This window comes from Podarcis erhardii (genome assembly GCF_964252035.2).
Source record: "Podarcis erhardii genome assembly, chromosome: 1".
In the NCBI taxonomy this organism is placed as follows: domain Eukaryota; kingdom Metazoa; phylum Chordata; class Lepidosauria; order Squamata; family Lacertidae; genus Podarcis; species Podarcis erhardii.
Window position 1 is genome coordinate 81,219,590 of NC_138497.1, and position 26,054 is coordinate 81,245,643.

General features: G+C 43.3%; 1 protein-coding gene across 1 annotated transcript in view; it reads right to left on the reverse strand.

The window, feature by feature from the left end:
* Window positions 1–12,995: 12,995 nt before the first annotated feature.
* The window catches only part of LOC309327905 (acyl-CoA 6-desaturase-like), a 31,904-nt gene continuing 18,845 nt past the window's right edge, over window positions 12,996–26,054 (reverse strand). Inside the window, exons 6-12 of the mRNA XM_081837530.1 lie at window positions 23,272–23,332; window positions 21,967–22,043; window positions 21,663–21,760; window positions 19,933–20,029; window positions 18,829–18,908; window positions 17,992–18,117; window positions 12,996–16,722 (exon numbers count right to left, since the gene is read on the reverse strand). Coding sequence (XP_081693656.1) covers window positions 16,671–16,722; window positions 17,992–18,117; window positions 18,829–18,908; window positions 19,933–20,029; window positions 21,663–21,760; window positions 21,967–22,043; window positions 23,272–23,332 — 591 coding nt within the window. The 3' untranslated portion in view covers window positions 12,996–16,670. The remainder of the gene's footprint in view (window positions 16,723–17,991; window positions 18,118–18,828; window positions 18,909–19,932; window positions 20,030–21,662; window positions 21,761–21,966; window positions 22,044–23,271; window positions 23,333–26,054) is intronic.

Genomic DNA, 26,054 nt, shown 5'->3' on the forward strand with positions numbered 1-26,054 from the left:
CAACTTCAATCCTAAAAAAAGGTCAATAACTTTGGTTGGCCCTCACGCATGTTCACGTCTTCAAATCTGGCCCTCTTCGGAAAAAGTTTGGACACCCCTGTATACCTTCCGCTGTATGCTGAAGAGGATGAACCTGAGCATTCATTCCAAACAGATGATCAATGCTTGTAACAATTGAAACCATTTTCATTTACCAAATTTGAGAAGTTTAAGCCATCTAGAGTTTTAAGCATGAAAATTCAACTTTGGCAGTTGAAGTTTCTGCATGTAAGGATGCTGTTAAAGACACAAGAGCAGGGACCATTAACGTTCAGTGACCCTCACTCGGTAATGATAACAGGCTCCCCTAGATGACGTAGTTCAGGGGTCGGCAACATGGGCCAGATGCGGCCCACAAAGACCGTTTTATCGGTCCACGAGCCACCCTTGAACCAAGCTGCCCACTCCCCGACTCGCTGCGCTAAACTGGGCATGTGCAGAAGGAATTTCCGGCATCGCGCTGCCCCAGTCCAGCCCATGGACGATCGCTATGGGAGTGATCCGGCCCATGGCCGGTAAACCTTGCCGACCCCTGACGTAGTTTGATTGCATAAAGCTTACATGCAGGTTAAACTACGCCCAGTCTTTACTAAGCATTTGTTCTAAGTGATTTGTGAGGTGGTTATACAACAATGAACATCCATTCTGATTTGCTTGTGGGGTATTCACCATTGGTTCAACACATTGTTTAAAGCACATTGAAACTGCTGCTGTCCGTAGAACTAGTTTGGTGCTTTAAAAAAGCCAAACCTCCTGCAATGTAAGAGTGAAACATGCCTCCAACTGTACAGTGGTACCTCGGGTTACATACGCTTCTGGTTAAATATGCTTCAGGTTACGCACTCCACTAACCCAGAAATAGTGCTTCAGGTTAAGAACTTTGCTTCAGGATGAGAACAGAAATCGTGCTCCGAAGGCGCGACAGCAGCAGGAGGCCCCATTAGCTAAAGTGGTGCTTCAGGTTAAGAACAGTTTCAGGTTAAGTACAGACCTCCGGAACGAATTAAATAATTAATCCAAGGTACCACTGTATTTGAGAACCAAAGTGTGCCAGGAGTTTGAGAAGCAGGGTTCTATCTCCATAAAAGAGTTTATTTACTTTACTCAATGTCTAGCAAGCAAAACAGGCAAAAACAACTGCTTTGTTTCCCCCGCTCTCACAGACTAATCTTCTTTGCCTGTCATAAAGAACATTCTTATCAAGATTTACCATTAAGATTTGAATTGTTATTGCATGTTATAAACACATTTTATGCCACCTAGCCTGCTCAGCACTGAGCCTCTTGATAAGAAGAAAGGTAATGGCAGGTGGTTTTTCTTCTTTTTCAATATCGCATCTTCATCTTTGTCATCAATGTACTGTGCTTAAAACGTGGACTCTATAAGCCAAGGTTTGTGTGTTTGTCACTAAGTTTCTATTTCTGCTGACAAAGTTCAATTAAAATGATTTATTTGTTGTTGTTTTTTAATGCAGCAAAACAAGTGCATGCAACCTGAGGTAACTAACCTTTCCCTCCTGGTAGAAATTTTCATACTTATTTTTAAAAACATTTTTAGCCTGCCCTTGCCCCAGGAAGCAGTTTAGAGAGAAACAGGGGCAGTTTAGAAAGCAATGACAGCAGGTAGAAATTCAGTAAGTGAAGTCCTTCCATTGCTGCTTCTCCCCCACCTGTTAAATGTCTTTCTTTCACACAGATGCTAAAAATGGGTGTATGAGTAGCAACCTTAGTTCAACATCCCCAGCCTATTAAGGTTATTTTCCCTAGAAAGGAAGCGACAGCCTTACACACGCTGAAGTGGAGACTTAGAAAAGTGATTCCAGCAGCTGATATGTACATTTAGTTTTGGGTGGCTGTGGTGGAACTGCACCTGATTTGCATGTTGGAAGCCCCAGGTTTAAGGCCTGGTAAGGTAAAGGTACCCCTGACCATTAGGTCCAGTCGTGGCCGACTCTGGGGTTGCGGCGCTTTATTGGCCGAGGGAGCCGGCGTACAGCTTCCGGGTTATGTGGCCAGCATGACTAAGCCGCTTCTGGCGAACCAGAGCAGTGCACGGAAACGCCGTTTACCTTCCCACCGGAGCGGTATCTACTTGCACTTTCATGTGCTTTCAAACTGCTATGTGCGCAGGAGCTGGGCCCAAGCAATGGGAGCTCATCCTGTCGCGGGGATTCGAACCACCGACCTTCTGATCGGCAAGTCCTAGGCTCTGTGGTTTAACCCACAGCGCCACATGTGTCCACTTAAGGCCTGGTATCTCCAGCTACAAAAGGAGTTCAGAAGAAGGAGGATTGACTTGCCCTCAGAATGAGACTCCTGGGTCAGATGGTCTCTGACTGTGTATATGGCTGGCTATATTATGAGAATAGTCAATCCTTTATTTTGAAATTAGCAAGATGCAGACTTCATCTTAGAACATTTACCTTTGAATGACCCTTGTAGGCTGCCAGCTTCATAAAACCGTCTACTGCTTGTTTTTATTGCCTGATTTACTTGATAATTGTGGTGAAACCCGGGAGAGTCACTGCTAGTCAATGTAGATAATACTCAATTGGGTCAATCAAGAGTCTGACTCTATAGACTGCAGGCAGCTTCCTATGTTCCTTCTAATTAGTACCTGAGCCTGGAAGCACTGATCTCACCTGCCTCGGCTTTTTGCCTCCTCTGGTGATCTGGCTTGCAACCAGGGAGTAGTTGATCCCCTTTCTTGTGAAATCAAGCAGCTGAACAAAATGGGTGAAACACAAAGACAGCATTTTCAGTCTCAAGGCAGTAATTTATTTCCCAAAGGAAACAAAAATAGCAATTCTGGATGTGAAGGAGGTTTTACTAGTTTAAAATAAGGCTTTCTCTGCATCCTGTTTTTGGGTGATACTTAAATATGCTACAGTGATTGATTTATGAAACTGAAATAAATAAAAGCAAATTTCTGCTGATTAAGTTGCAGCTAAATATTATATTGTGAGGGATGCTGAGGCCTGGACTCAGAGGGCGTTTGAGGTTACAATCTCCTTCTTTTTATGTACAGTCCCAGGATCCTCTTGCTGAACATATATTAGCAGGTGCAAATGCTTATCTCCCAGATTGTGAAAACTTCACCTGCTGTTTTATGTCAAACTATCTGGAGTTCAAGGTAAAAGGTTGCTGGATTTGTTTGTTTTTATTATTGTTGTTGTTGGCAATCCTAGGTGAGTCATTCCTAAATCCCATGGATTTGTCTCTCTGGATTGGGCATCCTACTATTTTCTGTTTATTTGGGAAATCTACTATTCTAACAGAATTATCTGAAACAGATAGCATTTACATTTAGGCAATGGAACTCATGGGATGTGATTTGTGTTGCATTTGAAAAAATTAGACGCATTCATGGACAACAAAATGGCCTCTCAGTCAGCAATCCTATAGCTACTTTTCTGGGGACTAAGCCCTAATGTAATCCAACATTATTTATTTATTTTACTAAATATATATCTCACCCTTTCACCCAAAGAAACTTAATATGCAAGTAAAAAGGTAAAGGGACCCCTGACTGTTAAGTCCAGTCACGGATGACTCTGGGGTTGCGGCACTCATCTTGGTTTTACAGGCTAAGGGAGCTGGCATTTGTCCGCAGACAGTTTTTGCGGGTCATGTGACTAAGCCGCTTCTGGCAAACCAGAGCAGATAAAAGAATAAGAGTATCCATCCAAATTTATTTGCACAAAGTTTGTGGGGAGGTTAGACAATGCTGGCTATTTAATAAGCCTTCATTCTGATTTGTCTGAGGGGAGGTTAGATGATGTTGCTGACTTTTAAGCTCAATAATACGGATTTAAAAAAAACAAAATCCCACAATCCATACAAACACACATTCTTTTTTTGCCACGAAATAAAATAGTTTTCAAATTGCAAAGAAAGTTTAAGTAACTGGACACAGAAGGTGAAGTAGTATCAGGGTTAAATTTATAAATGCTTTTCTTGCCATTCCTATTTCATACCTGTAGATTCAGTTAGGGAGGGTCTCCCCCCCCCCCAGTGTCATCTCTGTTATGCCAATGTTGGGCTTCTTCACCTTTGGCTGTGGTTGCAGGGGAGCCACAGTAGGTCACAGCCACAGGATGAAATTCACCTCTGCTTATTCGTGCAGGCTGAGAAGAGATGCTGTTGATTTGCTTTTGACCTATGTGTGATAATATTGTATCCGAAGAGATTTGCTTTGTATTGTGAGAACATAATATATATTTGTGTCTGTGTGTGTATTCACACATGCGTACTTAATGTCAGTTCTAAGTGGGATTTCGGGTCTGGATGTAATCACTGACACTAATCTTCCAGAACTGCCTGGTGCGACCGGGGCCTCCCTGTCTCAGTGACGTGGAAGACTTGAATAGATTTGAAAGAAGGCAAGCTTTGTAAAAATAGGTCAGGTTGCCCCTGGAGACGCAGACCAGAGATTTGCATTACAAGGAAGTAACAGGGAAGTAAAGCTTGAAGTTTAACATATGGTGACGGGTGGGAGGGGTCTGAGGAAGGAAAGAGAACTCTGATGAGTTTGGTTTAGCAGTAGCTACTGCTAAAAAATTAAGTCCAGCTCCAGGATTGTTCTGCATTTGGAAAAATCTGTAAGCTTAGTATTTCCTAGCTCAGTCTAGAGCAGACTTCTCCAGCCTTTGCTACTGACTGGGACGGATGGGTTGGAGACCACAACATCTGGGAGGCTCCAAGCTGGCAAAAACTGGTCGAGGAGAAATTCAGTTTGGGTTGCATTTTAATGAAAATGTATGTAATTTTTCCTTCCTGAAACAATATGGGAACTGAAACAGAGTTATCCTTCGAAATTCACACTTCTCCAAAATTTGCAAAGCTGTTTTCCAACATTGTGTACAAAAATGTGTAGTTTAGGAGAAATTGTGCATGAAATACATACATTAGTGAGAAAAGCATACACAAATGGATTTTATTAGGGGGAAGGGCTGTCAAAAAAAAGTGTAGAGTAGGCAGTCACTGATGCAGTTTCACAATTTATTTGTTGATGGTTTTTGTTGAAAAATTCAGCAAACTGATACAGCAATGTGAAGAACTGAACTTAAACTTGGGGGAAATGAGGAACTGAGAGAAACCAAAATTGTTTCCCCGTAGACTCCCTGATGGCCATCTTTGATACAGAGGCATGGGTGCTGCTATTTAGGGTGAACTGAAGGCCAAGACAGGTGTACATGTTAAAAAAGACCGAACCTTGAATGTGTGTTTTAGTTCTCTTTTGGATATACGTGTGCCTGTAGCGTATCAGAGCAAATTGACACAGGTACATTCATGAAGGAACAATGAGTGTTCAAAACCTGTGAGTCTTTTTCTATGTATGCCTTGTTTTGGCCCTCAACTAAGATTCTGTTTGCAGAAAAGAACATTCATTTATGAATGGAGATGGCACAAAGTGTGGCATTTTATTCCAAAGCTGAGCAAAACCTAGTTTTCAGTCCAGAACAAAAGGTGATTGGCCCTTTTGAATGATTTATCTTTTCCTTGAACATAACACCCGAGCACTTTGACCCACTCCCCACAAGAGGCCCAAAAGCAATGCAATCCACACCTTTGGCAGCTGTGGCTGCTCTTGAGGGAAATGCAAGCTCTTGAGGGAAATGGCATAATAAATAACAAACTGCTTGAAAACAAAGACAAAGAACAATTAAATGAGATCCATTGTTCAGTCTCTCATAGGAAAAGAATGGAAGTAAATGAGCTTCCTTTTCCAGGGCCGGCCCTGCCACTGGGCAGAATGAGGTAGCCACCTCAGCAGTGGCGTAGCGTGGGTTGTCAGCACCCGGGGCAAGGCAAGTAATTTGCACCCCCTAACCCGTGGATTTGCACCCCCAACCCTAACCCCCAGATGTTGCGCCTGGTGCGGCCGCCCCCCCCTGCACCCCCATGCTACTCCACTGCACCTCAGGCAGCTGATATTGAGTGCTATGAAAGGGGAATAATAGATTCAGAATTGTAGAGTTGGAAGGGGAAATCGTTAGTCAGTTTATTACTATTGTGCAAGGGGGAAGTAATATGGATGCAGCTGTGCAGCACAGGAAGTAATTGAAATGTGCCTTGTAAGCCAATCTACCTCTTGTGTCTCTTCACAGTGCACAGGGAGGATGACCAGCTATTGACTCAGAGACGGCACCTTTGGCTTTAACACTAGACCTAGGGCATGGCCCTGCAGCAGCGTCTCTCATCCTAGTGCCTTAGTACTTCACTGGAACCCTCCTCCTTTCTCCTACCTGCAAACAGCATTCTAGTTTTGTTCCTCGTGAGGTCAGCCTGGCAAATACTGCATTGTAGTGGTGCCATAGAACGTGAGTGCTGCTCCCGGGGTCAACAGCAGGGTACCTTATGTCCTCCAAGCTGGAGAACTCTGGTAGATGGGACAGCTCAATGTTAATTACAACGGTAAGGGAAAGAGGAAGCAAGTTTCTGTGTGGATAGAAGATTCTGTATTAGGAGAAGAAATAAGCTCCATGTTCTGCCATGTCCAGTGGTGCAGTTGCGGGGACATACGATGGGGCTTTTTCGGTTCTGGCACCCAGGTTGTGGAACTCCAACTCGAGGGAGATTCCTTTTCTTACAGCTTTTAGATGTTCTGTGAAAACCATTCTATGTTGCCATGTGTTTTGTGCCTGTTTTCTCCCTGCTGTGCTTCTGATGGTTTTCAATGTGCTGTTTTCAGGCTCTTGGATTTTTAAATATTCTCTAAATTGCTTGCTTTGTTTGTAAGTGGAAGCCACCTCAGACCCTTTTGAGGGCTGAAAGGTGCTATCTAAAAACAGCTTTAGAAGGAAGTAAATAATTCAAAACATGTGTGAGCTTGGAGGCTGGGAAGATACAAACCAGGCCAACACTTGAGATGCTCAAGGATCAGCTGCTGGTAGTTCCAATGGCACTGTCCCTTGTACCATCATTATCTGTTGGAGCAGGAGATCAATTTTCCTTGACCGAGACTGGGCATGATTTCAGTTGTTAGGTGTTTAAACAAGGCCTATTGGGTTAGTTATCTGGCTGATAAAGAGCAGATAATAACCACTGAAATGGAGCGGTCACCCCAGCTGTCAAGGCAGCTGGACTTTGTGCTGTCACATAACTGTTTCTCCAAACGACAGGAGGGTTAAAGTCAACCCCTGTGAACTGGGACTTATGCAAATGTGCAGTCACCCCACCAAAGGCAGCCAATAGCTGCACCCACCGGGTTGCAGCTGGTTCCCAAGAAGCCGTGGGGTTCAGGTTTGGAAAATTTATTTGCCTTTTCCGATTTTCTTCTGCCTTTTTCTCTCACATGAAAGCTCAAGGTGGGTTACATTAGTAAAATAAATGCAAGAATAGCAATAAAGCCACAATGACAATTCCAATCATCATTCAAACCACCGTTCACCGTAATTCAAACACACTTAGCAGCTGCACCATCCCGTGCATGCCTACTCTGAAGTAAGCCCCACTGGTTTACTTCTAGATAAGTGTGTATTGGGTTGCAGCCATGCAGCCATATGCGAATCAAACTATCAGTTGTCTGAAACTGGAATTGAAATTAAATTAATAAAAGTGTTTTGAACTAAAAAAAGGTTTTGCCCATTTCCTGGAGGTTGACAGCCTGATCATTTTTACTTAGAACTTCCACTTAAATCAGTAGGTCTTTACTTCCTAGTAAGTGTGCGTGGGATTGTAGTCTTCTTAGAGCCCATTTTGGGCAGCTTTGCTCAGAAAAGAGTTCTATTTAAAAGGGAGGGGAACCTGTAGCCCTGGACCTGAACCTGTATGGCTGGACTCTAATGCCCATCACTCCCTGCCATATATACTACCCTGGCTGAACTGTTTTGACTCCTCAAGAACTCATGTAGGATCTTACAAACTACGAGGGATTTTTAAAGAGAAACCCTATCTTTGTGCTAACTATAGGACGGCAGATGCAATCTTTTCAAAGTGTATATGCCTAAGTGTATATGCCTAAGGCTGGGTACACATCATGCCTCTAAAGCACTTTTAAAGATTACTGTATTTTTCGCTCTATAGGACGCACATTTTCCCCTTCAAAAATGAAGGGGAAATGTGTGTGCGTCCTATGGAGTGAAGACGCCATAGCCCCGCGACCCTCTCCCGGCTGGAGAGGTGACGCGCGGCTATGGCAGGAGCCTCTATAGTCGCGTGTCACCTCTCCAGCCGGGAGAGCGCGCGCAGGGCTAAAGAAGCTTACTCTCTCCCAGCTGGAGAGGTGACGCGCGACTATGGCAGCAGCCTCTCCGCTGCTCCCTGACCTGCTCTTTGGGGCTGGTGGTGGGCTTCTCCCTGCCAGCCCCAAAGAGCAGGTCGAAAGGAACCTGAAGCCTGGAGAGCGAGAGGGGTCGTTGCGCACCGACCCCTCTCGCTCTCCAGGCTTCCAAGGTAGCCGCCTGAACGCACCTTAAATGGCACCTTGTTTAAGAGCGGGAAAACAAGAGGGGGGAAATTCTCCCCCTCTCTGCGCAGCGCCTCCTGCCGCTTCGCTGAAGGGGCGCTGGGCAGAGAGGGGGAGATTTATTTTTTTCTTGTTCTCTCCCCTCTAAAACAAGGTGCGCCCTATTGTCCGGTGCGTCCTATGGTGCAAAAAATACGGTACTTCCCCCAATGAATCTGAACTGTAGTTTGTTAAGGGTGCTGGGAATGTAGCTCTGTGGTGGGTAAACTACATCTCCCAGGGTTCTTTGGGGGGAAACCATGTGTTTTAAATGTATGGTGTTTATGCAGACTTGGGATAATATATCCTACACATAGCCTGTAACATTGTCCATGAAAGAGCAGTAATAATGTAGTCCAGGAACAACCTTCCTGTGCCCTTGTTACAATGAGATAAGCTTTCTAACTTAATCGTATTAGAGAGTTAACCTTAGGATTTTTCTTCAAGTGAAATGTCAGTTGGGATTTAACCGAACTTCTTATCCTTCTTCATTCCATCGGCAAGAGAAATATGTCTCATTGGATAGATCCAGGCATACAATGCAATCCTAATCATGTCTAGTCTATTGAATTCAATGGGACTTACTCCCAGGCAAGGATGGACAAAATCTGTCCACTTAAGTTACTCATTTTTCCAGTTACTCCCCTTTCCTTAGCAATCTGCATTTTTAAAAAATTCCCTCGTGAAAATTTGTCAGCATTTTAGTGCAAATTTCTCCTAATAAGCACATTTTGCACATACAGCCTAACAAGCAGATTCCTCTCATACAATGCATTTTTGTATGCTATTTCCAAGAATATAAACACTTGTATGCACACCCTTCCCCAGCGGCTGACGACAGGGATGGTGGCAGGGAGATTGGGGCAGGCAGGCGGCATTGCGCACCAGGTTTCCCAATGCTGAGCTTCACTCTCACTTACTGAGAGGCACAAGGCACGGGAAGCTTAGTGCTTGGTGGCCCAGCCAATTCAATGGTCCTGCCACTGCGATTACACCACAATGAGGTCACTGGGTCCTTTTTTAAAAGTGTGATTCCAGTGTCACAGATTTCCTGTTTAGGAGAGTTGCAATACAGTTCCCCATCAGAGACACAGCATGTCTTCTGGTTCAACAGCAAAATCCTTCCTTAATTTTCTGGCTTTGCTGCAGGTCTGGAAGGCTTCACTACATTTGCAAATGTTGCCGCTTCTGAAGTTTGTTGTTGCCTTTAGTATTTGAGCACTTCACAAAGGGCCCCAATTCAAGCACCTTGCCCCTACATCGTCTTACAAGAAGCAGCCCATCAGAGAACCATTGTTGGCTGAAAGTTCTCTCGTCTGCCAAACAGGAGGCAGAAGCTACCAGCACCAGTGGAAACTCCTGAAATGGAACATTTAGGGGCAGACACAGGATCTGCAGGATCCTGTGTAGACTGTGCTATCATCACGTGATGACAATGGGCCCAATCAGACCTAGGAGCTGCTGCAGTATGGGGAGTTGCATTTTCCTCCTTGCTCTCTCCTCCTCCTGCTGCCCTGCTGGGGCTGTGGATGCAGCAATCTATCAAATCCCACTTCTGCTGACCAAAGATTACATATTGTCCAACTTTTCCAGAGCCAAAACCAGGACGCGCATCATCCAGGTGAGTCACGTGACCTGCACTATGCTCTGAACCCCCAAAAATGCTTTTTCAGGGCTGTGACTGCATGTGATGCCCCAAAACACGTTTTTCAGATATTTGAGGTTTTTTTTTTAAGGCTGCCATGATCTTGCATGGAAAAACAGGATGTCCCATTTTCCCCGGGGCACTTGGGAGATATAAGATCAGGGTTACGGCCTAAGCTAGTAATGCTTTAGTCCTATTGAGATCAATGGGGCTTAAGTTAGTGATACTTGGTCCAACAAAATATTATCAAATCCACAGCTGACTCAAAATCAATCTGTTCAATTTTTTTTTAAGCAGCTCCAAAGGTTTTTCTTCTTCTGAATATGGCAGGATCACACCATGTAATGAAGGAATCACACTCAGCCTTGGTGCAATTTGAATAACATGGGAAGCCCTTCTTAGGTTAGTTAGATAGAGCCAATTATGGTAAGTGCTTCCTAACATTCCTAGTTGTGTTTGGAGAAATCACAATGTGTTTGGATGTCTACACTAGATATTTTAAGACACAATAATTAAGACACAAACCATTTATGTATTTAACAGCTATGATTTTATTGAGCTTAACAGCAGACATTTAAAAAATGGGTAAACTGATTTCCTAACAACAAAATTTGAATTAGGGACCGATACACATTGGAGCTTTTGTGTGTAAAGAAAGCCTTCTTTGACTACCACTAGACCACACTGTAGGTTTATGGGTTTTGTTAGAATAACTCATTTTCTTTTTTTAAAAAAGCCTGCAAACTACAAGATTGAATGGGATGGGAGGAAAGCTGCTGAAAATAGAGCTTTTGCTTTTGAGGTTAAACATTTGGTGACTTAACCATTAAAACCCATGATTGTGTGGATATTTCATTACTAATATCTAGTGCCCAAATTTTGCTCTATTAATCCAATCTTTAATGTGATATGTTTGCAGCCTAGCTGTTTTCAACTGCTTTTGTATCACTGATAGCCACATGAGATCCAAGTAGCTACACAATCAATGTAAATGCTAAGGCGATTGTTCCATCAAGCCTTTTGCCTTTCCAGACGGCACAATGCAGCTTCTCCTCCCCTGCTTGACTGTTCCGAGAGTTCTTCCAACCCCCCTAGAGCCAATTTCGCAGTGTGCCCTGGGAAGCAAGCCCCATTGTGGAAGCCCTTAGGGCTTCCATTGACAGGACTCACTTGCTGAATCTAGATTTTACGTTTTATTATATGCTCAGATGTTATGACTGAAAGGAAGAAATAACCACCTCACTGCATGGAACAAAGTTTATCCTCGGCGTGCTTAGCTTTCCATGTGCATTAATGTGTTTGACATGGGTGAGCATGAAAACATGGAATAGTACAGTTTCATTTGAGGTGGGTAAGTCCTGGGAGGACTGTACCACATACATTACATGATCTTTAGAGCTGGCTTTCAGACACATGGGCTTATTGGTCAGTGTTGATGGTGATTGTATTCCAGCAATATCAGGAGGTCTTGGGTCCCTAGCCGTCACAATTCATTACGTATAGTGCTGTACGGCTGACTCTGCTTATCACCAATTTGTGAAGTAGGGAAGTGAATCTGCAGACCACTCCTGCATAAGATGATCTCCAAATCTAGACCAGAGAGGCTGCAAATGACTTTTTTTTTTGAGAATGTATTTGCTCTTTGCCCCTGGTGCATCCTTCCACCACTGATTACACCCTAAAGAGTGAAGAAGACTGGTTTTGTCTTACTTAATTTTACTATCTCCCCCTCTCACACATTGCATCTAATACTTCCCTGCTCTCACGTGCCTTTACTTTTCCTACTTAGCCCAACTTTCCTCCCTCCTTCTTTGATCCCCTTTCCCAAGGGTTCTAGAATGGAATGCTTGCTTCCATTTCACCTTTGAACCCTCCAACTGCTACAGAAGCAACAATTCCCAGAACGTGCGCTGCTTTCCGCTAAGTAGACATCACTCGAGACATGCCATAGCCTAGCAAAATGGCTGAAATGCAGCAAGAACATATCCCATTCTTCACTCATTTAATCATTATTCCTCATCAACAAAAGCCATCAAAATATTCAATATACCATTACATTATTACTTGACTGGAGAAGGAGAAAGAGAAAAGATGGATTTTTTCCCCTAGCATGTGTTGTTTCCATGAAAGCACACTTAATTTTGCCTTGCTAATGGCCAAACCATGTGAAAGCTTTGATTTTCTACATTGCTTAAAACAAGCCGAGGGCTATATTTGTCCAATAGCATTGGTGAATCTCAGTGAATATCCTGGGTTAGAAATACAATCTCAATGTGGAAATTGTATATGCTTTTGTCTAGCTCAGATATCACCCAGGAATGGATTTTAGTCCATGCTAACATCATGCATTATACAGACGGCTAAGAAGCTCTGAGTCTGGTCAGCGCCTGGGTGGGTGACTGCCTGGGAACGGCATAGCACCACCTTGGCCTGTGATCAGAATAAATAAATATTGTCCCAATTTTATTTTTTCTTACAAACAACTTTCCTTGAGTGGGGGATTTTGATGTTAGATTAGGCAGGGACTGATATGTCATTGGAAAAAGAGAACATTTAAGCACTTGTTCCAAGTTAACGTAGTTTTTACGTATGTTTTGCAAGTATGGACGAACATACTTTGTGCTAATGTTTTGTAGGACCCCTCTAAGACAAGAAGGAACACAGCGTTCAGAAAATAATTGACTCAGGTCTAGTTTGATAAGAGAACCTGACAAAAAATGTGAACATAGGACTGCTAGTTTTTGCAGTTGTCACAACTTACCTATTAACAAACATGCACATTAGTTAAGAATCAGTGCTTTAATGTCTGGGGAGCAGTGGAACATTGTCTTTCAGCAAAAGCAATGAAACACAATACACAAAGTATCTCCCAAATGCTAATGTTTATTTCAATCACTCAATTCTGTGCTTTTTTCATGAACAAGCTCAGTCAATAGAGCATGAAACTTGGGTGAAAGATTCCTGCATTGCAGGGGGTTGAACTAGAACTCTGTGATTCTAAGAATGGTCTGCATAAAGACAGCCATTGGGGCTTGTTTTAGTCAAGAGAGAGAAAATGTCTATTTTAGGCTCCTTACTGTACCTATATTTTTTAGCACTTGCTACATTTTCACTAAAGGAATTGCTCTGTATAAGTTGCATACTGACCCCCTACTTGTGTGGATTGTCCCAGCAACACTGTTCTTTATTCTAAATAACACCTACTTATCACTATCAGAGGATGCAACTGCCATTTCCCACAGTCATTGGGCAGTACTGGTTCTCCTGCTTAAATGTTTAATAATCCACTAACCGCACAATCCTATACAGGTCTACTCAGAAGTCCCACTGAATTCAGGCTTTGTCCCAGATATGTGTGTGTATAGGACTGCAGCCTGCATTTCCCCCTAAGCCAGGTGTGGGGAACCTTTTGCCCTCCAGATGTTGTCCCATCATCTCTACCCAGTGGCTGTGCTTGCTGAGGCTAATTGTAGCTGAGTAACATCTGGAGGGCAAAATGTTGCCCGCACTTGCCCTCAGCTGAAGAGAAGAAGGCTATTGAGTTGAAATGGTTGAATCCCCAGATTTCTGTGGCTAAGCAAAGAGAAATCATCTGAGCAGGATGGAATACAAGATTAGAAGGTGCTGGGGTGGAGCGAAACAAGGTAGAAAGCTGCTACAGGTATGATAGAATTTGTTCTGGAACCAAAGGTTGGGCAAACAGAACCACAAGAAAATCAGAAGACTTCAGACCAAATGAGCTTTCATCTTGGAAGACTGCATAGCAGATGCTACAGTACATTTTTGGGTGGTTATTCCTGCTGGAGCAGAGAAATTGGAATACATTCATGCAGGGCTTTTTTGTGACAGTACTGACTGGTTTGGAGCACCAGCACCTCTCTTTTCTTTGCTGCCCATGGCAGCCATTTTGTGCTGGCACCCACGGCACTTTTATCAATTTATGAATACTGGCACATCGTTTTTTAATAATAATAAAAAAGCACTGCATTCATGGAACCAGAAAGAGGCAGAGGGCATGAATCAGCCAAACCTAAGCACTTATGTAATGATTCAATACTTAATTACATGCTTAAACTGCTCAGTTGTGTTTTTTGTTTAATACTCAAGTTTGGCTTGATTATGTCCAGGTAGATTAAGGCAATACGTAGTTGTGCTATTAACACTCTGGTGTTTACTTCCTATATTATGTATCAAGGTTATAAAATATGGAATGTTCCTTTTAGTTCTGGAACCAGGGGTTTCCAGATCCTCAGTAGAAATGCTATTGAATAAAGTATGGTAGCTACACATACTTGGCGGCAAGTAAGATTTATATTACCTGCCAAATAGTCAAGAGGCACTGAATAGGCATTAGAAGCAGAAATAATTGCAATCTCATTAACTTTTAGTTAGTAAGGACTAACCCAAAATTTCACTGGGTGTGGGCAGCAAGGTGTCTTTCTACTAATGGCCCACTGGCATTTAAATGTGGTCATTAGTAGAAAAAGTGGATGAACAGTGTACTTTATTTACAGCGCTAGAATTGTCGGCAGAAAGTATAAGATCCATGAACTGTGGGAAAAGAACCAGAAACCATCTTTGAAGATACATGCCTCATTCACATATCTCATGGTTCTGGCCCATTGAGCTGGCTCACTGAATAAACTGGTTGCCCATGAGAGCACTCCCAGAAACCCCTGGAAGCACGTTCTCATGGGTGTATTTATTTTATTTATATCCTGACATTCCTCCAAGGAGCTCAGGGTAGTATATGTGGGCTTATTCCATTTTCTTCCTCACATTCCTGTGATGCAAATTAGGGTAAGAGAAAATGACTGGCCTCAAGTCACCCTGCAAACTTCATTGCTGAGTGAACCTAGGCCTCCTTCACTGTCCCAACACACTTAATTGCTGCCCCAAGAGTGACCTGGCTATTTCCACATATGACCAACAGACTTTTGCATGGATGGCAAGAGGCATGCTTCCTAAATATCTGAGCTAGTTTAACTGAGATCATGAGCTAGACAAGGCTGCAAAGAAGAAGGAAAATCACCTAAGGTGGTTGAACTATATAGCAACACTGTACATGAGTTACCTGGGATCTTGTCACTGTTAATGGATCCAGAAACAAATCTTGATCTTTAAAGCAAGTCGCTACCGGCTGTAGAGAGTACCTTGTTTCATGACAGACCCTCAGATATTACATCTGAGACTAGAGGCAGAATGCTCCCGTGGGCCCAGAACGCAGTGGCCCAATTAAAGCCCACGCACACGTGCAGCTCTGAATAAAGCTAGTCAGCTGCCCAGGCTGGAAAAAGTGGGGGAAGACTAAACAAATGGCGCCTGCTTCTCATCCCGAAGCCCAGTCTGCTTTTGCCCTGGAACTGCATATGCGCAGACCTGCCTGGTGAATCATGCATGCAGCAGCCATTTAAGTGCACCATCCCCTATCTGGTGAGGAGCACACATTGGAAAGCCTGCTTCCTTGCACATGTGGTCCCTAGTTGGATCAGGCTAGCTGACCCAGGGCGAATGGGAACTACACGTCATTGCAGATAATGGGAAGTGGCCTGCAGAAACGTCAAGGCAAAACAAGTACGGTATATGGAATTTTGTTCAGTGTGGCAACTGGAGAGAAAGGTCTGCATACATGTACATGCATACATGGAAAGGACCAGCTCTGAGCAAAGGAGACAGACCTGGCCTAGCTGCTTGGACCTGGGCTTTAGAGTTCTCCTTTTGAAAAAGCTGAGAGCAGAGAATCCCCCAATGTAATTCTCCATTAGATTGGTGACAATATTTTGTTACTGGGCGGTTGTTGTTGTTTTTCAGAAATATGCTTCTGGCATTTATTGTCTCAGCTGGAGGCTAACAAGAGTCAGATGAGATGATCTCAAATGTCCCTTCCAACGCTAAGATTCTATGTAAGCCTATGATGCAAGGCCTGTATTTTATCTGAGTTTTGCATTCAGAGGCACGTCACAAATAATGAATATTATCACAATGATTAACTTATCTTGCCTTCCCTCCTCTTGTTTCAGCATCATTAAGGAGAAATGGGACCCAAGTCTGTTAAAAAGAGCCAGCCATGATTGTTTTGCAATTCAAACATCTGCAGAAGCTTGACTGCTTTGAAAAATAAAATCTGTGTAGATGAATCAAGTACCTGAGAGTCTGGGACAGTAATAATAGTAAGTAGTAAGTCTCAGGAAGAGGAACAGGAGAGTATCTCTGCCTATTTGCTTCTTCACTCACCCTCCCTTCTCAAAATACCCCCCCCCCCAACCAACTGGGCCAATTCTCAGCCATCACGTGTTCAGATCAGCGTTTTCCATTCAAATTCTATGGACATTAACTGACCTGTCTGAAACCCTCTCTGATTTTAAATAGGTCCCCTGAACCCACCCCAGCATCAATTTTAAAATACAGGAAATTCCCTTCAAGCTGTGTACACACAGATACACACTGAAATTGGACGATAAGAATACATATGTGAACACCCCCTGCCCCTAGTCCCCCCCCCTTTGCCTAACACTTTCCCCTTTGTTGAAACCCAGCTTCATTTATGGAGGTAGGCATCCAACCAGAGTGCTCCAGATTTCTTTAGGGACCTGTGGAGGAAGAAGAAGAGAGGCATGGCATTCCAGTGTTGGCATGGTCTCTAGAGCCATGTTCCTGCATTTACTTGTGTGTAGGATACTCGCGTGTAGCAACGGGGTGGGGTCATGCTTCTCAGTCCTGTCTCAGGTGTTGCATTCCTGTCGCTGCACCCCCCCCCCAACCTTTTCAGAGGACTGGAAAGCAAACTCTTCACACAAAGCAGGGCACACAATTGTGTGAGCGTCCTCTTCACATGCAGCCCCTCTGCAGGAGCAGCTGCTTGCATGAAGAGTCTCGCTTTCAGACCTCCACAATCAACATGGAAAGGTCAAGGGTGGATGCAATGTCAACGGTGTGCCCTAGGTAAAGGTAAAAGGACCCCTGACCATTAGGTCCAGTCGTGGCTGACTCTGTGGTTGCGGCGCTCATCTCGCTTTATTGGCTGAGGGAGCCGGCGTACAGCTTGCAGGTCATGTGGCCAGCATGACTAAGCCGCAGCGCACGGAAACGCCGTTTACCTTCCCGCCGGAGCGGTACCTATCTACTTGCACTTTGACGTGCTTTCGAACTGCTAGATGAGCAGGAGCTGGGACTGAGCAACGGGAGCTCACCCTGTCACGGGGATTCAAACCGCCAACCTTCTGATTGGCAAGTCCTAGGCTCTGTGGTTTAACCCACAGCACCACCCACGTCCCTCCTTGCATGTTACTTGCATGGGTGCCCTACATGCAAGTAAAAACATGAATAGGGCTACACTCATCTTCCCAAATCTGGATTTATAGAGCATGTTGATAACAACCTATACTTAAATTGTGAATTCCAATAGTTATTTAATGACCAAGGCACATTGTCTTCCTGGACTGTTCTTCCAATGGATTGCACAGGAGCATTTAAATGCCTGTTAAGGTGCCTGGCATTCCAGTGCTGCCTCCTTTTCTCCTTCCATTACCAGGTTCCAGCATATCATTTGTTTCATAAACGCTATATTTGTCAATTTCATCTCGCTCTGCCTTTTCTCTTTCACAACAACCTAGCAAAGCTGGCTGGCTTGAGCAATGGCAACTACTGTGGTTTAAAAGGAATAGGCAAGGTAATGTCCACAGGCCAAGCTCACTTGCAGAGAATTCCCAGCTCTAAACATGTCTGCGGCAAATGTCTGCACAGCAGTTGAGTTGGTTGAAGGTTCTGCCAAGGATATGGGCTACAGGCCTTGCGATGTCTTGCCAGATTTTCTAGATGCACTAGGTGAACACACTGAAAACCCCCGCCTGTTCTCTTACCCAACAATGTCTGAGAATGCTTTCATGATAGGCTTTTCTTCATAAGGGACATTGTACTTGGCACAGAGGGACCTCACCAACGGTGCTATCTTGTGGTAGTTGTGGCGCGGCATCGTGGGAAACAGGCTATGGTAAAACAGAAAGGAGAAAGCTTGAGGAAGGCCTCCATAGACTCCGTCCTTGGGGAAATGCAATGCACTGCCTTGCACGTTTGCTTACAGGAATAAGCAGCAAAATGTAGTAGTGGAAGAAGGGACTGTACCCACTTCAGACTACAAGTGTATGGTCTCTGCTGGTAGAAAACTAGCATTGTATGGAGGAGGCTGGGTTAGAACCCTAGACCCTGATGCTGGGTTTTACTTGCAGTAATTTTTTAAACATGGGAAGGCATTCAAAAGTAGCCGCCTCATCTAGTAGCTTGAAGGTGAACATCCCTGTACATCCCTCAAGGCTCTGCCAACCCACTCTGCTGCCTGAGTGCATGGCTGGTGCTGGTGTGTGTGTGTGTGTTGTCAGTGCAGACAGTCCAGCACTGAAACATTAGCAGAAGTCATCCAAACATCATGAGCAATTGTTTTCTGCTTTTTGTATCTAACACCGGGGTTTTATTTCAATTATATTGTAATGTTATGTTCTTTTGCTGTTAGGCACTGTAGCCGCTTAGTGTGCAAATGTGGGATAGAAATAATGATTTCAAAAATAACAAGGTAATAATTGCCCTGCTTTTCGCCCTTCCTTTTTTATGGGTTTCCAGTTCCCCCAGGGGGATTCTATTGTATCTTATGGGGTCTATTCTTTCTAGCAAAGTTCCTTCAGGCCCAAACATTGCATACTTACTGGTGCTCTATTTGAAAGTTCAGGTGTCCACTGAACCAGTCGTTGAAAAAGGATTGTTCAATGTTGCAGGTAGCTGCCAACTGCAGAATTCAAGGAGACAAAACAGTGAATCTTAATGAAGCCCAGACTTGGAAGCAGATCAAGTGGATTTCATAACAAGCACTGCTCTTGTCACTGTCTGTGGTTCTAATGCCACTCTGCCATCTTCTACTCTAAAGCCACAATCCAAGGAAGTCTCAGATTGCACCTGTTTACACAGGAATTCCCTTGATCTCCCTACCAGTCTCCGGTTTTAATTGCTGTGTTGTTTTAAGGGGATTGCTTTATTCCCTCTTTTAATTATGAATGTTTATATTTTAAAGTTCGTGTCACTGGTTTTTATATTTTCAAAATTGCCAAGAAGCCCATTTTGGCACAAAGAGGCTTAATAAATTAAGAAATAATAGTCATTGTGCAAGATCTTCCATGTGGGCCTCTTGTTTAAATGAGGGCCATCTAATTTAAGCAAATGTTCTTCCCATGGTCACTGCAATGCTTAAACAGGCCCATCAGTTTTGGAAGCCTGAACCAATAAATCTAACGTTGGAAATAGTTATAACATGTGGTCTGGAGCCACTTCAAATATACCTTGTATAGATGGCAGCAAAGAACTTCATGGAAGTCTGTAGTGCAGTTGTCAGAAATATGACATTCATCCATATATCAATGGGGAACGAGCTATCTACCACCAAAAATCTAATTTTAAGGGTTAGTTATGGCAGAGGTCAGGAGCAATTGGAGGGTTGCTGCTGCTCTGCACATGGCCTACCAGTAGCAGTCACTTATTGGGAGGGGGAGAAGGGAAACTGCTGTGTGCTGTGTGGGAGCATCGGCAGAGACCATCTGCCACTCCCACTGATCTGCCTGCACAGCACCAAACTTCCTCTGTTAGCTTTATTTTTAGAAGAATCCCATGACACGGACACAAAGGCTTAAGTTTTCCCCAGCATGATTTTAGAACCCCCACGGTGCAATCCCAGAAATCCCACCAAGTTCAGCAGCACTTGCTGTCTCATTAAGGCTGTGCAAGATTTCAACAGTTCAGACTTTAGCAACCCAGTTTACCTGAGCACTGAGCCAATCTCTGTGCTTGTCATTGTCGATTTCCATTGGGATGTGATTCATCTGTGTGACCCATACAAACCAGTGACTTTCCATGAACCTTAAAAAAGGACAAGGGGGGGGGGAGACAAAAACCACACAATTCAGCCTTGTATATCTGGATAGATTAATCCTTGGACAAAACTGTGCTCCGTTAGTGCAGGGGAAATGGAAATCTTGCCTGAATAATCAAAGGAAAGCCTCCCCCATTCTGTACAGACAAACATCTTAGCGGTTGCTAGGTTTTCCAGTGGAAAGGGTAATTGGCATTTTGCTCTGCCTTTCTATATTGTGAGACACTTTCCATTTACTTATTTAATAATTTGCATATTCATTTTCTATCCTAAGCAGAGACAAGACAGCTGTTCAATTGGGATAAAAGAATGTTGTTGGGCTTCAGCTCCCATCATCCCTAGCCACTGCCCATGCTGGCTGTGACTAGTGGGAGTCCAACTACATCTATTGGCCATCAATTCCCTGCCCCTGCTGTAGCCAGGTAGCCTGTATTTTAAGCAGCTCAAAGAAGAAGTGACCTGGCTATAAAACCCCCCAAATAATAGGCACCCCAGCTTCATAGCAGACTGTGTTTCTCATATTTACTTCTGGCAACAGTACTGGGGAAGGAGGTGAAACTGGAATTTTCCACTGGACTGCTTGACATTTTTTTGTGTCTTCTCCAAGGGATTTCGTCAGTGAAAATTATAGTAGCAGAAAGGACTGGTTCATACATGATTATTTTTTCACTTGATAATGGGAGCTTATCTGAACAGCCTAACACAGATACACTGCCAGATTCCCCTCAAGCACAGGGCTGCTAAATGGAGGGAGTTCACCAGATTCATAGGACTGTCATTTATCCAACGAGTCTGAAGATATATTTTTTAATATACCCTGCATACTGTTACCTTAATAATATTACTGTTTGTCCTAGGATCAATTCAGAAATGCATAAATGAAGACAAATGAATGGGGTTTTTTGGAATGAATGTGAGCTATTTGCAAAGATTATCAGAGGAACAGTTGCTGATGGCTATCAGAAATAAACAGGATTTAAAATACCGGAGTATGGGATGGCAACACATTCCTTGGAAGAGGAATGTCACATTTCAGGAAAGTTGTACTCATTTGCCTAGAGGTACCCCAGTGGGGGCATGAAAATTCATGCAAAAGAACTTGCATTCTTAAGAACAAGAAGCACCATGGTGAGGGTGGCAATGAAAAGACCTTGGAATCCTGAGGCCTCCCATGCAATCCCAAAGCCTTCTAGTTCAAAGAACAGATCCAAACATGCTTTGTGACCATCTCTGGTAACTAAATCCCTGCAGAACATGTGTGAATGTGTTGAATGTTTGAGAGCTCTTGAATAAATAAAACCAACGAAGCACTTTTGAAAACTGTGCACTCCTGCTCCTCTGATCTTGGGCTGCATTCACGGCACAGCATTTGGTGTATAGTAAACAAGCACAGGGAAACTTGCCCTCAGAAAAAGAGAGCTAAAAAAAGGGGGAGGAATAAGTTGGGAAGAGATGGGATGCAGCAAAGCCTGAGGTAGAACAAGTCAGCAAAGATAATACAGCGTAGTAGACCAAAGATGGATGACTGAAAGAGGTAGAAACAGTGTGATTAGGCTACTCTGAAGACACTCCTTAGTTCCACTGTTGGAAAGGGGAGGTTCAGCAAAAGGGAAACTTTACCTGACAAAGGTGAGGAGACACAAGGATCCCAGAACTCCATAGAAGGGGATATATAAGGTGAAATAGCGTAGGTAGTAACTGAAGGCCCAGGCCAGGTCCTAAGGAGAAAAGGAAGAGGTTACGTGTTGCAAGGGATGATGCTGCCCCCCCCTTCCACCAGTGCTCACTTCCACAGAATATGCAGAGAGATGCCTCTTCATTTCCCCCAGGAAGATCTCCTTGGAGTGGCCCAGGCCATTCAACTCCAATGGAATGAATGGGTTTTAATGAAGGCAATGCAGGGTATGGAGGATCTTTCACTTACCGCCCAGAATTTGTGTCTGAACATGGTCATGAAGATTTGCATTTGGAAGTAAACTGGAATGAGGAGAGGTGGAAAAACTGAAAGGAAAACCAGAAGGCATTAGAGGAGGCAGGCAGGCATGAAACATAAAATGGCACCCTGCAGCTGGACAATGACCTTAACATGAAAGTTAGGGTCTGGAGGAAAGTGCTATCATTCTGGGAAAACATGGCAAGAGATTCTGTTTTGGTCTGTGTTCTATCCAACATCTCAAGATGTTAAAGAGACTAGGATACCTCTGTACCATTCCAGAAAGGCCCAGTGCTTCTACTTACAACCAGTTCAGCTATTTAGAAAACAGCAACCACCCATTTTAACTAGCATTCTGAACCACTTCAAAGTGCAGGTGGGTAATGCCAAGTTTCAATTCTCCACTAGGACAAATGATTCCCCGTATGTAGGAACCAGCACCTCAGTTTTAGAATAGCTAGCTCTCTGGATACAAAGAATTTACAACATGTGGAATACTTAAAAATTACACTCTAAAATGCTGTAGTCCCAGGAGGGATCTCTTGATGCTTGTTCCTAGTTTAACTAGAGTTTATAGACCAATAACAAAACAAAACAAATTCCTTCCAGTAGCACCTTAAAGACCAACTAAGTCAGTTCTTGGTATGAGCTTTCGTGTGCATGCACACTTCTTCTATCTGTAACTAGACCAATAACATTTATTCTTCACATTGCAAGATCCTGGAAAAAATATATGATGGAGCTCCATGTTTTCTTTAATAGAGTTGTGTGGAGTTGCATCATTTATGCCACAACAGCTAGTGTGGTGTAGTAGTTAGCAAGTTGGACTAGCTCTCCCAAGACCTGAGTTCAAATCCCTACTCAGCAGTGAAGATCACTGGATGTAGTCAGTCACAACTTCTCAGCCTAACCTACATTGCAGGATTGTTGTGAGGATAAAATGGAGTACGTGGGGAGAAGAACCATGTATACTGCTTTGAGTTTCTCTTTGGAGGGGTGGGATAAAAATGAAACAATGGCAGAAAGGATAGAATCAAGAGAGAAAATATGTGGCATGGTTCTGACTGGATTCTATGAGTTTCCAAATATGGAATACAATGAACGCTCAGAAGTGAATGAAAGGAGATCTACCCTATTGCTGCACATCAGAAATGTAGCAGGAGGGATCTTAATACCTACACAGGGTGGGGCTTGTTAGGAAATAAAGAATAACTGTTTAATCACAAAGGAATTACAAGCAGGCTCCTGCCTGCACCTACATGTAGGAAAGCGAAAGAAGGAAATGGAGATACTCACCAAAAAAGAAGTATTCGTGCTGATGGTTATATGGGAAGTATTTCAGCTTCTTCTTTCCATACTGAGGAAAAGGAGGAAAAAGGGGCCTTCTCAGTGGTAGCTCCACAATTGTGGAACTAACTTTCCAGGGAGATTTGCCAAGCTCCCTTTCATTTTAGGTCTTTTAGGTGTACTTTGAAGCCTTCCTGTTTCAGAAAGCCTGTTAAGGTTACAATCCTAGGTACGTTGCCTAGGAGCAAGTCTGATTATAATTGCCTTTGTTTTAGTGGACTCCTATTTAAATTGTCATTGTGCTTCTTGTATTGTTGCTATATTGATTTTTTATTGTTTGAAATTGTATTTGTATCAGATTAATATTGTAAGCTTTTTTCTGATGATAGAGGATTATATTCACTCATTTAAGCCCACTTGTTATTACATTTCATTTCTGCTATAATTCCCCCACCCCACCCCCCGCAAGAACCCCTAATACCGTATTTACATGAGCCATCAAATCTAATGCACACCTCAATTTTCAAAACCTTGAAACAAAAAAAAAAAGAGAGTATATGCTGGCAAATGTAAATGCGCACCTTAATTTTTGCATTGTAATTTGGCCAAAAAAGGTGCACATTAGATTCAAGTAAATACGGTATTTACAGTCAGGTTTTTAAATATCCACTTTTCTTGTCAGCTGTGGTAAGTAAGAATTGCCATCAGGCAATAAGTCATCATCATCACCACCACCACCATAATCTTATTATTTATACCCCGCCCAGTGTATGGGAGGGGGAAATGGAAGGGGGGCCAAGGGAGGAGAATGTGTCCCCAACAATCATTCTGGGCTGCCCAAACCATGGTTTTAGCAAGATGGGATCTTTACACCTAGGCTCTATGCATAGTGGGGATGGCAGAACTCATTCACCATTCTCCACAGTTCACTGTATGGTGGCTCTTTCCTCATTTTTTTGAAAAACTGAAATGACACCACTTTCTTTTAAAGGTTCGTAGTTGGAAAACAGCACACATATTTCTTGAGCCTGCTGGCTCAAACCGATTGCTTCGCCTTCGCAAAGGTCAGATAAATGCCAATTTTCTGCTTAGATGGACTTTAGACAAGTGCCAACTGGATGATATGCTGACAGTTATGTCCATGAAAGAAAGGAAAACCAGCCTCTTCCTTTTCACAAGTTTCTGTGTGCTGCTAAATCGTTTTTCAGTTTTTATTGCTGTTGTTATTATGATCATAATCACCATTTATAAATAATGGTCCGTGCCAGCAGGCTCACAATCTGATAGGTACAATGCTAAGAAGAGCGCAAGCAAATTCAGGCACCTGTTGATAAGGCTACAATTATCAGCTTTGAAATGGCCCAGTGTTGAAGGTTGGCATAGCTCCATTGTTAATTTTGTTTGAACATAATGAACCAGGCCAAATCAAGCGGTGTTCCTCTAGAGGGCACGCAGCGCTCTAGACACCATGATCCAACAGCATTCCTCTACGACACAAGGTACAACCTGTACACAACCATGCCCAGTTTGCCTCATCCTCTGTTTACTTTGAAAATATTCAGTGCACTCCTCCTGGCTGAGGCTTTGGATTTAACGGCAAGCATCTTCTTAGTATGTGATGCAACAGCACACAGACGGTTGCTGTGACAACCATTTTGCAGAGCTCCGCTGAAAACTATGTTTATTTCTGGTTATTATTGGCTGAAGACCATTCTTTGCACTTCTGAACCAGAGCAAACTTGTGTTCCAAGAAAACAACCCATCAAAAGGATAACATACAGCTGCAGCGCCCCAACATTATCAAAAAAAATGTATCATAGAATAACATCTTATTGCCCCCTTTTCTTTCCCACCTATAGGAGGTCTATTTCCTGTTTTCTTAGAGGTGGTTCTCATATTAAAGGTGCAGGTGTGCTCTTGCAAGTCACATCTTTAGCTGAGGATAAGTGCACATCTAAGAGTGGGGGAGCATCTGGCCTTGAATGCAGGAGGTCCCTGTTTCAACCCCCAGCATCTCCAGGCAGGGCTGGGAATATCCCCCATCTGAAATCTTGAACAGCAACTGCCAGTCAGTGTAGACAATATTGGCAAGATCCAGTCCTCAAAGCAGGCAGTGAGCTTTCCCTGTTTAGGGAAGTTTTTAATGTTTGATGTTTTATCATATTATTATTATTATTATTATTATTATTATTATTATTATTATTCTGTTGGAAGCTGCCTAGAGTGGCTGGGGAAACCCAGCCAGATGGGTGGGGTATGTATGTATGTATGTATAAATAAATAAATAAATATTATTATTATTTTATTAGTGCAGCTTCATTCTAGGTGAGTCTTCTGCAAACCAGCCATGTAGAGAAGCCAGCTTTGCTATCACATGAAAGTATGATAGTAGCAAGGATGGCCTCACAGTAGCACCAGATGGCCAGTTCCATACATGAATGAAACTGCCTTCAACATGAGATGTGACTGGTTTTTAGGAGAACTCTAAAGACTCCCCCCCCCCCCCGGTCAGCTTTTGGGTGAAGATAGGTTTTATTCTGGTGATGCTGTGCCAAACATCATGTTTTCAGATGTGCTGTGCTGTAGATTATGATTTTATGGTTTTAATAATTTGTGTCTTAACGTGTTGTGATCTGCCTTGGGCGGGCTAGCCCTGAAAAGCAGCCTATAACTAATATAATAATAAAACCATTCTGTTGTTATTGTTGTTTGTGGATAGTCTCCGAGTCATTGGCTCTGTCATCCAAATCCAAGGTTGTGCCTAATGAAGTCATCCCATTATTAGCACAAGG